Source organism: Sinocyclocheilus grahami, unplaced genomic scaffold (assembly GCF_001515645.1).
Source record: "Sinocyclocheilus grahami isolate Dianchi unplaced genomic scaffold, SAMN03320097.WGS_v1.1 scaffold783.1, whole genome shotgun sequence".
Taxonomy (NCBI): Eukaryota; Metazoa; Chordata; class Actinopteri; order Cypriniformes; family Cyprinidae; genus Sinocyclocheilus; species Sinocyclocheilus grahami.
The window spans coordinates 186144-201482 of NW_015505962.1; the positions used below are offsets into that span (position 1 = coordinate 186144).

At 35.2% G+C, this 15339-nt stretch overlaps 1 protein-coding gene across 1 annotated transcript in view; it reads right to left on the bottom strand.

Moving 5' to 3' along the window:
- LOC107561602 (transmembrane protein 8A-like) overlaps nucleotides 1-15339 on the bottom strand; it is a 71403-nt gene that overhangs the window by 13758 nt on the left and 42306 nt on the right. The window contains exons 2-3 of the mRNA XM_016246078.1: nucleotides 13238-13427; nucleotides 2435-2642 (exon numbers count right to left, since the gene is read on the bottom strand). Coding sequence (XP_016101564.1) covers nucleotides 2435-2642; nucleotides 13238-13427 — 398 coding nt within the window. The remainder of the gene's footprint in view (nucleotides 1-2434; nucleotides 2643-13237; nucleotides 13428-15339) is intronic.

Consider the following 15339-nt stretch of genomic DNA (forward strand, 5'->3'; position numbering starts at 1 on the left):
ATTCCAATTAAGATGCGAGAAGTTTACTCCAATGTGAGATCCATTTAGATGCAATCCACCGCAGTGAGGTTGTTTAAAATCTTAAGCAGAGAGGTCACTTAAAAAGAATTAGCTTGCTCTTGTGTTGTTATAAACCAATATAACTTTCTTTCTTTCAAGGAACATAACAACATAAGTTTCGATTCATTTGCTGGCCACTCTTTTCCAAGCAATTATGGGGACTAAGATTCTAAGCTTTAAAAGGATACAAAATATATATAAATATCAAATACGATTCTTCTGATGTCACATGATGGCTTGGTGTGAGGAACAGATATACAACTGAATCTGATTCCTTGCAAATATCCAACTCAAAACAGTTAATTGTTCACAACCTGGACAGTTCTGATGAATATTTAACTTGTGTTCCACGGGGGGATGTGGAAGATAATTCAATTATGGGCATTTTATTTATGAGTGAACTATTCTTTTTAAAACCAAATCTCATTTATAAGTTTCACTTGCACAGTTTGTTGGGGGGGGGGGTCATCAGGTTTTGGAACAACATGAAGATAATTCAATTATGGGCATTTTATCTATGAGTGAACTATTCTTTTTAAAACCAAATCTCATTTATAAGTTTCACTTGCACAGTTTGAAGTTCTCGAGGCCAAAAACACACTTTGGCTAATACAATTAAAGCAAGCACATAATCATATTTTAGACCTATTTTCCAGATTTTAATAGCACTTTTCTCCCATGTTACAGAACTGTCAGATATTGGCTAAATTATGCATGGCAGCACAATTAAAGCAGATGTGAGTCTCAGTCAAACAGAGAAAACAAGTTCTCTGTATCTACATGCAAATACAAACCAGTGGAATGTATCCAGTCATAACTCTGTACAGACATAAGATGAATCTTGGCATATCCAATTTTTACCAGGTGATTGTGTGGCCTGTATAATACACACTAGGAGAAAATTTAGCTGGACAGCATCTAAAGCACTTAAATTTATAATAATGCAAACATGTAAAAAATAATTCAACTTTTGATTGTGATAGTCTTTGTTCTGGTCCGATGGTTCTGCTTATTTCTGTGAAACATCTCGCAATGAAAAAAAGATTTTAGGGAAACATAACACTTTCATTATATTGCATTTTACCATGTAATACTTCTAAACAACAAACACATCCTTTATTTGTAAGATAAATACATACTGTGAACAGAACTAGGAATGAATGAAAGGGACTTGCCATGCATGACTTAGTTGTTCTATATATTTGATATGAGACTAAATGCACGTTCTTTTAGTGAATTAAAAATATGTAAGCTGTTTATGTGAATTAAGTCTCCACTGTGAGCCAGTACATTGCATTGTGCTTCTTAGCGGACTCCCAGCAGCATGAGCTTTTTAAACACTTTCCACTGGCTGATTTTCCCTATTTAAATATTCCCTCTGGGCAGTAATACCCTTAATAAGAATACAACAACCTGCTGTACATTTGTGTTTACTGGCAGGGAGCATTATTAGGCCGTAATTTAGCCACTGCTGACATGCTATTACTTACGCATATCTTATGATGCATGATTGACCCCTTGTGTTTTAATATGAACCTCCTTTTTTTTTTTAAAAAGCACTGGATGTCTATACAAGACTCAACAAGCATTTGAGTAGAGCAAAACAGTAACTCTGTGAACTTTCAAACGTTATGAAAACAGTTTTGGTATCAGACAGTAATGAAGCCAAAATAAAAAAAAGTGTATAAAAATGTATAAAAATTGTATTTCCTTTTTTAAAACTTTATTTCTCATAATCGATACTTAATTTCTCCCACTTATAACTTTAACTTTACATCTCACAATGTGACTACTCATTTGTGACTTTAAAACTCTCTTTATATCTCACAGCATGGCTTTCTAATCCTACACTTTACCTCACAATTATGTTTTTTATTCTTTACTTGGAAGCATGGTTTTATTCCACAGAGACAGACGTCATACTCGGAGTGTGCGGTTTTGTGAAAAATAAGAAAAATAAACCATTTTTAAAAAGTAATGCACTTCTAACATGATGTAATATATATAAATGAATATTCAGGGCATTAAACAAAAGAAAAATGCCATTGTCTCTGAGATTACAACCCAAGCGAAATAATGAGCACTCTGACAGGAAACACATATATAATCTCATTTGAAAAAGAAGTCTATGACAAGTTCTGAAATCACAACGCTCACTTTTAAATTACTACCCATGAAGGCCACCCACTGACTGTGCGGAAGTGAGCAGCTTCAATTATAAATGCATAAATGCCGAGAGGAACGTACGTGCACAACCATGAACATAAGGCATTTTTCATAATCAACAAGCTTAGCTCTTGTTAAAAGCAGAAACGATTCTCTCATTGTTAGCCCTGTGATCACTGACTGCTTTATCCTGTATGTTTTTACTCACCTTGACAGAGATCTTCCCCTCATCCTTTGGTAAGTGTGCAGCCAGGAACCAGTCTCCTGGGAGGGGGCTGGTGACATTGAAAACCCCCGTGGTGCGGTTGGGCAGCGTCCATGTCAAAGTGACAGCGAAGGAGCCTGGTACAATGGTGTCCTTTGGAAAATGTGTCTGGAGGGGGTTGATTACAGGTGGAGCTCCTGACCTGAAGTACCTGTAAACCAAGATGATAGTTACATTTCAAGACATGCTGTGGACTCTTTCCTTGGATGAGATCAAATGCATCAGTCATTTTTGTCTAATATATAGGAAAACTATATCACAGAAATATAATGAAACAAGTGAGTCCATGTAGTGAGAAACACAGGGCCAGAGAAAGCACACTAACATCAGTCCTGAATCAATTAGAATGCAGAAGATGCAACAATTTCTCACTCGATCACAAGAGAGGAAGTGGAGCATTGTGACTGATTCTAAATTATGCATGAAGTAAATCGTAAACAAATATTCCAACATTTAACTTCATCGTTAATGTTTTGAGCAATGCTTACGAATTTAGGAAGCATTGATTTGGAACAGCGCCTCGACTAGGCTGCAATTACAAGTAAAGGAGAGAAGAATGAAAGAGACGAAAATCATTCACTTACATTAGACTCATTTTCAACACAAAACCACAACGTGCTTCTCTTCATTTCGACATGGGAGCACAAGGCCATGAAAGTAAAAAGTCTTCCCTCAGTCTCTAGCCTGTCAGTCAGGATACAGACACAGGCAGACAGTAGGAGCCTGCAACAAATCATGCCATGACACTTTTTCTAAAAGGTTTCACTGTCTGCAATTATTTTTGCTCAATGCACTGCTTTGTGTCTCCTGTAGTTTGTCAGTCACAACCCTGACAATCCTTGTGGGGAAAAAAGCCCCTGTATGAAGGGTTTCACAACAAAGACTATCAATTACTCTTTTATTCTCCGTTTCTCTCATTTTCAGAGGTAAAAATGTCTTTGTGAGACAAGTAAAAATGGCAAAAGACAGCACAACCACATATGTGTGTAATAGAGTCACACAATAATTCAGACATACCCATGATGAATACTGATATTGCATTCATCACTGACACATTTTAAGTGTTCACATATGAATTTATCTTCATAACTGTGCACAGCTAGCTAAACACCCACCAAAAGAAGAATATAACACTTGGAGAAAGCTGTCTGATTCCCATTGCTCAGGTAGTGCAGCACCCTCCGGAAATATGCCTTTTGAAATCTGGGTCAATGATGTGATGCTCACTTTATGTCCTAGCTATTAATCTACACACAAAAAAAAGGCATATGAGGTGTTCAGATGCAAAAGCCTCTAAGTGTTGTCTGAAAGTTTCTTCTGAAATGAGCATTTTTATCAGGCTCCTATATTCTTGTTCAGTTATTTCACTTTAATTGCATAGAAAAGGACCTATACATTGCCATTAGAGTAAAATTACTGAACCTAAACATAGGAGCCTGATAAAAAAACTTCTAATTTTAGAAGAAATTTTAGAGGCTTTTGGATCTGAACTCTTCATATATACAATGACTTGAATACACCTCACTTAATTAAATTAAATTAACTCAATTAAAAAATATATAATAATTAATATTCATCTGGATATTCATCATGGAAATAAAATTAGAGGTATTGGTAATATAACAGTCTTGATATCATAATGAAGAAAAGGTACAAAAAAAAACAGAAAAAAGAACAAGAAAATATATTATAAAAATGTCACATATGTCTACAAAACAGGAAAAGATATTGTAGAAAGGTAAATAATATCCTTTACCCTTACAGAAAACCCTTACAGATACAAAAACAAACAAAAATGAATAAAAAAACTAAATAAACTACCTCAACAAAAACCCCTTTATAAGTCTTTAAAATATTAGATAATCTCACCAGCCAAAACTGATTTCTTGTCTATACAGTATAAATTCCTTTAAGGAGGCAATCTATTAACGATTTTCTGTTGCATAGCAGTAGTAGTCCAGGTCCTATCTACTAAACCTGTTTGTCAAGAAAATGTTTTAATAATATATTTTGACAATTAAAAACTGACGATTACAAATTCTCCCATTTTTCTTTGAATGGCCGTATAATGTCTTCAGATTTCTTTGTGTGTTTCTCCTTCATGAAACAGACATGCAATCTTCAGAGATGGTCATGCTAACCCAGAGGTCCTGGATCCTTGACAGGTAATAACTCAAAGTGCTTCTGCTAGAGCTCTGCAGGGTTATTAGATAAGTCATCCTGCCCTTCTTGTACTCTGAGCTAGTGTACCTAAAACATGCCCCATCATTCGGGGTCTTATTCTAAGACGGAGACCCCATACTGCTTACTTGAATGTGACGACGTCGTTGAAGCACAAGCTTGTGTTCAGCACCATCAGATAGATGTTTTCAGCACTGGATAATGATTTTATCTGGGTTGTGTTTTGCACTGAGCCATGAACTTTTTCCTTTGAGGCTGCAGTGGCAGCTCCAGATTTTTACTAAGATGCTGCCTTGTAGTTCCGAGGGAGTGTTCAAACTATAAAGACATCCGTGCAGGTAATATGAACACAGTGCACAGACTGGCAGCTATGGTGCTAGGTTATTTTTTAACAATGTTAAACTTTAACTTCACCCAAAATGCTGCCATCTGATATGTAGAGGATTTTGTTTCCTCATCGGAACAGATTTGGAGAAATTTAGCATTGCATCACTTGCTCACCAGTGGATCCTCTGCAGTGAATGGGTGCCGTCAGAATGAGAGTCCAGATAGATGATAAAAACATCACAATAATCCACAAGTAATCCTAGTTGATCAGTTAATGTATTTTGGCCAGAAGTGATAAAAGTGGTTTAAAGTTCAAGCACCTTAATGATGGAACTGTTTATTAAAAACATGCATTTTTCTTCACAAGATGTTAACTGAAGGACTACAGTCATGTTGTGGATTATTGAGACGTTTTATCAGTTGTTGAAGTCTCATTCTGACGGCACCCATTCACTGCAGACAATCTACTGGTGAGCAAGTGATGTAATGCTACATTTCTCAAAATCTTTTCCAGATAAAGAAACAAACTCATCTACATCTTGAAAGACGTGAGGGTGAGTAAATCTTCAGCAAATTAATTTTTTGGGTAAACTATGCTTTCAATTGCAACATTTTACAATAAGATTCAATTTGTGAACATTAGTTAATATATTAGGTATTATTTACAAACAATTAACAAATATTATTTTAGTATTGATCATTAGTATTCATTAATTTAGGTTACTGTTAGTTTAAAAAATGATAAATATAGAAACTATTATTATATAACTTATATAACCATGTAAACTAAAATGTATAAAATCCTGCTAAATTCATGTTTCCAAATTAATTCATGTTCTTTTATAATATATTAAGTAATTTATTTCAATGTATGCATCTTGTAATGTTAAAAATGAGTTAGCAGTAAAACATTGTTGTTCGTGATTCTAAATATTGATTCTAATCTAATAATGATCTATTAACAATCTGAACTTTATTGTAAAGTGTTACCAATTTTATTCTTAATTTTCTTAAAAGATAATGAAAACAATGCCAATTTTGAGTATAGTGCGATACCGTGACACAGGACTTACATACACATACATAAATGACCACAGCAAAAGACACTTTTTTTCTAATTAACTTAGCATGTACTGTAAATTAGCATTTCCCTGGGACTGAATAAATCTATCTGACGAAGCTACCATGCATCCTTAATGCGCTTCTCTATACAGTTCAAATACGTAAGCTCACACAAGGCGAAAAAACATGCCATATAAAAGATGACATGCCGTATGCAATTTATTGCTCCAAAGGTCTGGCTTTTCCTTATCCTTTGCAGAGCATGCAGCACTCTGTTGTGATCCAATTAGTTATACATCCATACATGTGAAAGCAATACAGAGCTGTCCTAAGATCAGAGTCCAAGCTGTATGTAAACTGGCCCTTCAGCAAACAGATCATCATAATCAGATCAACATGCTCTGTAGTCAGTGCATTTCCTCACAATGTTTATGGTCACACTCTATTACTATCTAGTTGTCAATTAGGCTGGAGAAAGTTTGAAACAAGGTGGAAAAAAAACAAGGTTTGGTAATTAACACAAGGCAAGTTTGGCTACAAAAATAACACAAATGAGCACTCACAAAAGCTGGGAGACAAAGATAAGAATGACATTAATTGGTATTATGAATGTCAATCCATTAAAACAAATGTAATCAAGTAAACATGATATGATGATTAATCTATCAAATTAATAGCAAATAATTACATTTATTAGTATTGAAAAGATCCTACATGAAGGTAATTTGAAAATACTGTAAGTACGTGTACGTACTCAGTAATAACAGTATATTTTGGAAATGATAATGCACAGAATTATCACAGGCACTTCAAAATACTGTGAATAAGTCTTGGTACCTTATTACCTTTTAGAACATACATTATCTTCTTGTTCATCAAAAATTTACAACACTGTGTGTATGATGCAACAAGCTAAATGCAAATGCAAGTTTATTCCATAGAAAAGAAAAAATAGTCTGGTTATCCTGGTACATAACACAACTATACGTTTCTGACACTCAGTTTGTCACAGAGAATAAATTAAGTCAAACAATATTTATATGTTTTTAAACAGCCATTCAGATTTTTGTATTATTTTAATCTGGACTAAAGTATGCCAGAAAAGATATCTAGGTTCAGTCCATTGAACTATTGTTTTATTGGTCGATGATATTTTCAATACGGTGATAAAAGCTTAAAGGATTATATTGTGATATGAAAAGTAGATATGTAACATGCCTAAAGCATTAAATAGACATCAATTAGATGTTTTTTGAACTCAATATATTGTGTTTTTTTTATCTTTAAACATGGGTTCAGTCAAATGCATCTCACTGAACTCATCAGCTTGATATTAGAGACTCCAAGACCAGAAATGAGTGCGTCAGAAAAAGGAAGCATTTAAAATGTGCACAGTTGGGGATACTACATATAAGTGATGACCACTGATGTGTCAGGGGCTTTTTTTGCAAGAATAAATAGTTTAAAACTTTTTATAATTTAAAGTACAAAATGATTTTTTTATCTTTTAACATGGGTTCAGTCAAATGCATCTCACTGAACTCATCAGCTTGATATTAGAGACTCCAAGACCAGAAATGAGTGCGTCAGAAAAAGGAGGCATTTAAAATGTGCACAGTTGGGGATACTACATATAAGTGATGACCACTGATGTGTCAGGTGCTTTTTTTGCAAGAATAAATAGTTTAAAACTTTTTATAATTTAAAGTACAAAATGATCATGCTAAATTGACAGCACTAATTATTACATTTGAATACATGTAGCCTATGTCAAAGCCTACAAAGAAGAAGAAAAAAAGCATACATTCATATGAAATTTTAGTGACATTTTAACAAGCACGTAATTATTAGAGTTGTCGCCTCTCCTTGTTTTCAGCACCATGGACAGCAGACGAACAGAAAGACGAATGAGGCACACCATAACATTTAGTTATAGAGCTCTGCTGAGAGGCAGGTCTAAAACCTTGATATTAATATACTCCAGATATCAAGGCATTACTTCAGTGTTGCTGGCACATAGCAGGAGTAGTTTACATTTAGGCCATATGTCCAATCTTTTCTTTGCCAGCTGAAAATGCCAGGTGCTCTTTTGAAAACACCCAGCTGTGGCGCTTGAGAGCACTTTGTAGGCGAAGTGTTTAGCTAGACCCGTGAATGGAAACCATTAATATTTAGCTATTATTTCTCCATTGGTGTTCAGTCATTGTACAAGTAGAATGTGATGGTTGGTGATATTTGTCCCGCCCCTCCTCCACTGTGAATGGAAGGCTGGGTAAATGTTTTACCTACACAGCCTTAGTCCTCAAAATGGACTTTGTTCTGCACGCAACCTGTGGTAAACTTTGAGGTTAAAATGAAAAATTTGACATACAGCTGTAGGATATCAGACCGAATCAGACAATGTAAGATTTGATAAAGAACAGTTGAAATACGAGGAGCCCAAATTCCACAGAGGCCCAAGACACAGGATGTCGTAAATCAGATCCTGGCTCCACAAGCCGGAACCAACCAGCAGCTTTGAGTAGCTTACAGCATTTAAACAAAAGAACACTTATTGACAATTCCAAGGAGATTGTCAATTTTGGGGGCAAGTAATTAAGATTAATGGTCAAAAGAGATTAACGGTGTGACCATCACATGGTAACCAGTGATAGCAATAACAGTGCAATCTATGGAGGCCCATCTATCTTTCTTAACTTCCATATAGTAATCTTTCTTTCTATCTCTCTGTCTGTCTGTGAATTCATTTGTCTTTATCTATCCATCTTTTTGTCTATCTTTCGTTCCCTCCATCCACCAACCTATCCATATATATTCATCCATCTTTCTATAATCCATCCATGCATCCATTTTTCGATCCATCTTTGTCTATCCATCATCCTATCCATCCCTCTTTCTATCCATTCATCCATCTATGTATCCATCTTTCTGTCTATCCATCTTTCTATCCATTTATCCATCTATCCATCCATCTTTCTGTTTATCCATCTATCCCCTCAATATGCATTCATCATCCATCTTTCGATCCATCTTTGTCTACCCATCTCTCTTTCTATCCATTCTTTCTATTCATCCATCCATCCATCCATCCATCTTTCTATCATCCATCCATCCATCCATGCATCTATCCATCTTTTGATCCATCTTTGCCTTTCCATCATTCTAACATCCATCCATCCATCTTTCTTTCTATCCATCTTCCCTTCATCCATCCATATATACATCCGTCCGTCCATCCATCCGTCCATCTATATTTCTGTTTCCATCATTATATCTATCCTTCTTTCCTTCCATCCATCCGCCAATCCATATATCCATCCATCTTTGTTCATGCATCCATCTATCCTTCTGTCTAGCCATTTTTCATCTCCTTTCTAACTTTCTTTCTATCCATCTTCCTTTCATCTATCCATCCGTCCATCTATCTTTCCATCTTTATATCTATCCTTCTTTCCTTCCATACATCCATCTTTGTCCATGGCTTTCTTTCTATCTCTCTGTCTGTCTGTGAATTCATTTGTCTTTATCTATCCATCTTTTTGTCTATCTTTCTTTCCCTCCATCCACCAACCTATCCATATATATTCATCCATCTTTCTATAATCCATCCATGCATCCATTTTTCGATCCATCTTTGTCTATCCATCATTCTATCCATCCCTCTTTCTATCCATTCATCCATCTATGTATCCATCTTTCTGTCTATCCATCTTTCTATCCATTTATCCATCTATCCATCCATCTTTCTGTTTATCCATCTATCCCCTCAATATGCATTCATCATCCATCTTTCGATCCATCTTTGTCTACCCATCTCTCTTTCTATCCATTCTTTCTATTCATCTATCCATCCATCTTTCTATCATCCATCCATCCATCCATGCATCTATCCATCTTTTGATCCATCTTTGCCTTTCCATCATTCTAACATCCATCCATCCATCATCCATCTTTCTTTCTATCCATCTTCCCTTCATCCATCCATATATACATCCGTCCATCCATCCATCCGTCCATCTATATTTCTGTTTCCATCATTATATCTATCCTTCTTTCCTTCCATCCATCCGCCAATCCATATATCCATCCATCTTTGTTCATGCATCCATCTATCCTTCTGTCTAGCCATTTTTCATCTCCTTTCTAACTTTCTTTTATCCATCTTCCTTTCATCTATCCATCCGTCCATCTATCTTTCCATCTTTATATCTATCCTTCTTTCCTTCCATACATCCATCTTTGTCCATGCATGCATCCATCCATCCTTCTGTCTAGCCATCTTTCTATTCATCCATCCAGTCTGATATTTAGATGTATCTATATCACTGTTTTACTCAATATAGGGTACACTCCTGTCAAAAGAAGGAATATATATATATATATATCGCAGACAGGCCATTTATATTACTTGATAGGCCCCGAAGACACGTATTTCATTATCGCACAAACTGGAACATAGGCATACTTACTGTAATTATGAAAGGCAATATGTTCCCCTGGAGGTATGACTGACATTATGAGTTTAAAATACGTCCTTCTGAAGTTAACACTGAGATCACTGTTTATAGCGCAACTTTCTCATGTAGCTTTCCCTTGAGGCCACCAGAGAGGTTTATTCACAATATTATATACCCAGGGGAGATAAAAGAGGAGGCTTGAGAAGGTTTTTATGTATGTGCAGTCTGAAAGAAATCTGACATCAAAGAAGCATAAGAGCCAGAGAGCTTCTGTGGAGGGAGTGCATTTAAAACATCATAACCTGTGCTTAATGCTAGAGTTAATGCTACTTTTATGTTAATTTTAAGGTCAAAGTAGCAGCAGCGGTAGCAGCAAAGTAGTAGCAAACAAATAAAGCATACACTACTGTTCTAATGTTAATGCTGAACGCATGAAAAGCAGACCTCTGTGATGGGGCTATTTGTCAGAGAAACCAGTGGTGGAACATTGACTCAAGGACAGTCTCTTCTCCTCTTTATAATGTCACACAATTAAAGACAGCCTGAAGTTACTTCCTCACCACTTATGATGTACATTCAGTGACAGGCAATAACAAGGTCAGTGTTTTGATGAAACTTTAATGACAGCCAGTGTGCTGGGATTTGAAGACCTGAGTATTCAGTGAATAATATTCTCCATTTTGATTACCCAAGGGCCAAGACTAACTTTAACAACAGCTCTTGTGCTAGCACACCATGTGCTGGCTATGAAAGTGCACTGGGATCATTCAAGGATGACTTGAAAGAAATGGACAGAGAAAGATAAAGGCTAAAAGAACACCTTGTGAAGTATCTGAGAGCTCATTGGAGGAAAAATGTACAAGAGTGAGAGTATTCACACTTAATTTCAGGACATTTTGGCTTCATCTGTGCCTAAAAAGCACGGAAATGGGGTAATGTTGTTGCTTTTTATTTGTAAAATTGGCTTAAAATCTGACCAGGTTTAATGAGATATTCAGGGTTCAATACAAGTTTGGCTTAATCAACAGCATAGTGTTGATTACCACCACATTTTATTTCAACTTGACCGTCCTTTTCTTTAAAACAAGTATCTGGGTTACAGTGAGGCACTTACAATGCAAGTGAATGCAGCAAATCTGTAAACATTTAAAAATGGTTTCGAAGAAATACAAATATTTTCGTGTGAAAATCACTTACTAACCTTTTGTGTGTAAAGTTATATTCAATTTTACAAACTTTGTTGCCATGACAGATAACTCATAAAACCCTCACTGTAAAATAGATTGCGATTTTAACAGTAAAAGGCTGTAAAAATACCACATTAAAAAAACGGTTAATTGGTTAACAGGACGTTTCCGTACTATATACAGTGAATAAACTGCAATACAGCTAACCTTACATTTAATGTCATTTTACAGTAAAAGCACTGCTAAAATTACCGTTTATGGAAGTGAAAAAGAACAAGTCATTGTATAATATACAGTGAAAGAATTCCCTGCATGATAGTTCACATTTGATGTTTTTTCATTGAAATAACTGTTTCTACTTATCAGTTGTGTACATTAGGGTTTTATCTGACATCTAACGTTGTTAAATTGTTGTTTATTGCATTATTTTACAATCATGCATGTTCTGTTTCCATAATGGTGTTCTGTATTTGTGTGAATGACACTGTGCACCTTCTATATATTAGTATTTACCTCAGTTTGTGGAAGAGCTGTTTGTGATTATCTTTGATTCATCATGTGACTTTCTCATCACAACCTGTTTTTAGTGGTTGTTGATGTATTACAATGGTACAAAACAGATATTAGTACTCCAGTAGATTGATATATTAACATTATTCCAGTTAATGAAATGTTTGTTTTTTTGTAACGGTAATCAACACTGTGCCACAAATTCTTTCAACTGATCTTAACTTGTGATAAATCTGATGATATCCCATATTCTCATCAACCAGAAAAAGGTCATTTTTTGTTTTGTAACCTTTAGCTGATAACCAAATGACTCAATGTCTTTTATGACTAATAAAAATATAGGACCATCCTAATTTTAGAGGCCATTTAGAATGGATTAAAACAATTCTACTGAATGAGTAATCAACACTGTGCCACAAATTCTTTCAACTGATCTTAACTTGTGATAAATCTGATAATATCCCATATTCTCATCAACCAGAAAAAGGTCATTTTTTGTTTTGTAACCTTTAGCTGATAACCAAATGACTCAATGTCTTTTATGACTAATAAAAAATATAGGACCATCCTAATTTTAGAGGCCATTTAGAATGGATTAAAACAATTCTACTGAATGTGACCCTGTGAAATTAGTAAAAGTGTCAGATTTGGATTTTAAATATTATCTGTGTCACTTGGTGTTTTATGCTTATGGATCTCCAGTGTGCAGTTATGCTGTGAATTCTGCCAGCACCACACTTGATAAATGCCTTTTTACGGAGAGCACAGAAAATGATCAGCATCTGGGAAATGATCCTTGATCCAATGATCCAATGCTATTTTATCAGGGCAAACAGTGAGTACTCTTCAGTGTGCGTGCCAGAAAGGTTATTATATTCACGCATGTGACATTTGGCTTTTACATATCCCCTCCTCTCATCTAAAATGCTGATTGGACATATGTGACCACATTACGCTGTTGTCCTTGTCTGCCCCCCCAACCAACCCTCAATGGATGTAACCTGGAGGTTTAGCCAACTCACACTGTCACATTGCGGTCTGGGCAGCTGTCTCCGAAGGTGCCCCCTTGCTCCTTGAAGGTGATGAGGTTCCAAACAGCCACCACGGTGTCTTCAGGCACGTTGAAGTGGAACAGCTCCACGCTGGCAAAAGAGCGGTAGGCGTTGAGCTTGCGAGGTGTCCGGGTGAAATAGTCAGTTACAAACAGGCAATCTAGGGAATGGAACAAGGAGAGAATTATTTAGATAAAAGCTGGCAATATATGGCGATTGGCTAGAAGCTGGGTGGGAAGAGGGTTGGAGGAATCAGTCTTAATGCGGTTTGGTTGACCTTCCTTCTGAAAGCTCCACCAGTGATTTAATCACACTTGCCGTGGGTCATGCGTGCTTTGGCTTTGATTCAAAGACCCAGACTCTATGCAAAATAAATTTTGTTGCAATCCCTCAATACAAGGCCAGGGAGGAAGCAGCAAAATGACATTTGCAATCTGCCTTAATGAGCCGTGGCTTCCTATGGCTCCATTGTCAGAGAGCCTAATGGCTTCCAATCTCCTCATGATTTGTAGAGGGAAACATTTATACTCAACTGCCCAGTTCCTTCCATGATATTCATGTATTCCCTGTGTGTTCAACGCACAGGTGCAAATGCAGTTTGCTTGCCCCAGATGAATGTTGCTGTTACTAATGAGCATCTTTACTGCCCTTTTATCATGACGATAATCTATGACTGTCAAGAGCAGTCAAGATGCTCAGTAGACTTAATATTTTCTATACACTACATGGCCAAGAGTTTGCGGTCAGTAAGAATTTTTGTTCTGTTCTTTTGAACTTTCTATTCATCAAAGGATCTTAAAAAAATGTATCACAGTTTCCACAGAAATAATGTTTTTGAAATAAGTCTCTTATGCTCAACAAGGCTGCATTTAAAATTGATAAAGTACTGTAAAACAGTAATATTGTGAATTATTATTACAATTTACAAATAACTTTTTTTATTTGAATATATTTTTAAAATTGTATTTTATTTTAGTGATGGTAAAGCTGGATTTTCATTAGCCATTACCTCAGTCTTCAGTGTTACACGATTCTTAAGAAATCATTTTTAATATGCTGAATAAACATTTATCTTTTGTAACAAATGTATTTATTGTCACTTTTGATCAATTTAATGCACCTTTTCTGAATAAAAATATAAATTTCAGCCTAACCAAGATTCATTCATTTACAGCGGGCGTAATTCATTTTTAGTGAAATTTTCCCTCAGTATGCAGTAAAAATTGTCCTCCAATCAGGGAACAACATTTATCTGTTTTAGTACAACATGTTTCAACATGTTACAAAATGTTTCAGTACTAAATGATTTAGCCTGATATTACCATTGCTGTTGCAACAATTTGTAGTGGGTTTGATGATACTAAACTTGCCAAATAGTAGTGCACTCACACATATTATATTACTGATAGCATAAGTTTGTAAGTCAGGTTAGGTGACCAGTTCTTATATCTGATTCATATGAAGCTAATCTTTTTGATCCAGTATTAATACAATCCAGCTATACCAAATAGCATGCATAAACACTTATGCACTAAATCTCACTAAATAATCCTGAATAAGAAAAAAGTGATCTACTCCTACAAGCCAATGATATACAATTTTTTTTTGTTTTTTTATTGGTTTTAAATATTGGTTTTAATTTATTATTTTTTATAGTATTATTTTTGTTATTTAATTTTTTATTTTATTAATTTTCTATGAATACATGTTTGTATCAAAGAAAAGACATTACGCTTGTCTTTAATCATGTATACCTGAAGTATACTTGTAATAGTTCCACTTCAGCACAATCAAATATACTTCAGTAGATCTTGAGTTGGACTTCAGCACTACTTCTGCACAAATAAAGTGCATTAAGTACAAAACTAGTTGTTCCAATTTAGCACACCTTAAATATACCAGTTTAGTATACTAAAACTACAATTGCAGGGTATTTTTATTAAGCACATAAATATGTAAATGTATTTGTAGTATACTTAACACAAAATAAATGTATTTCAAATACATTTGAGTTTTTTTTTGTTTTTTTTCACTAGGGCCAATATGGACATTTTGGATTATACAATAACCAA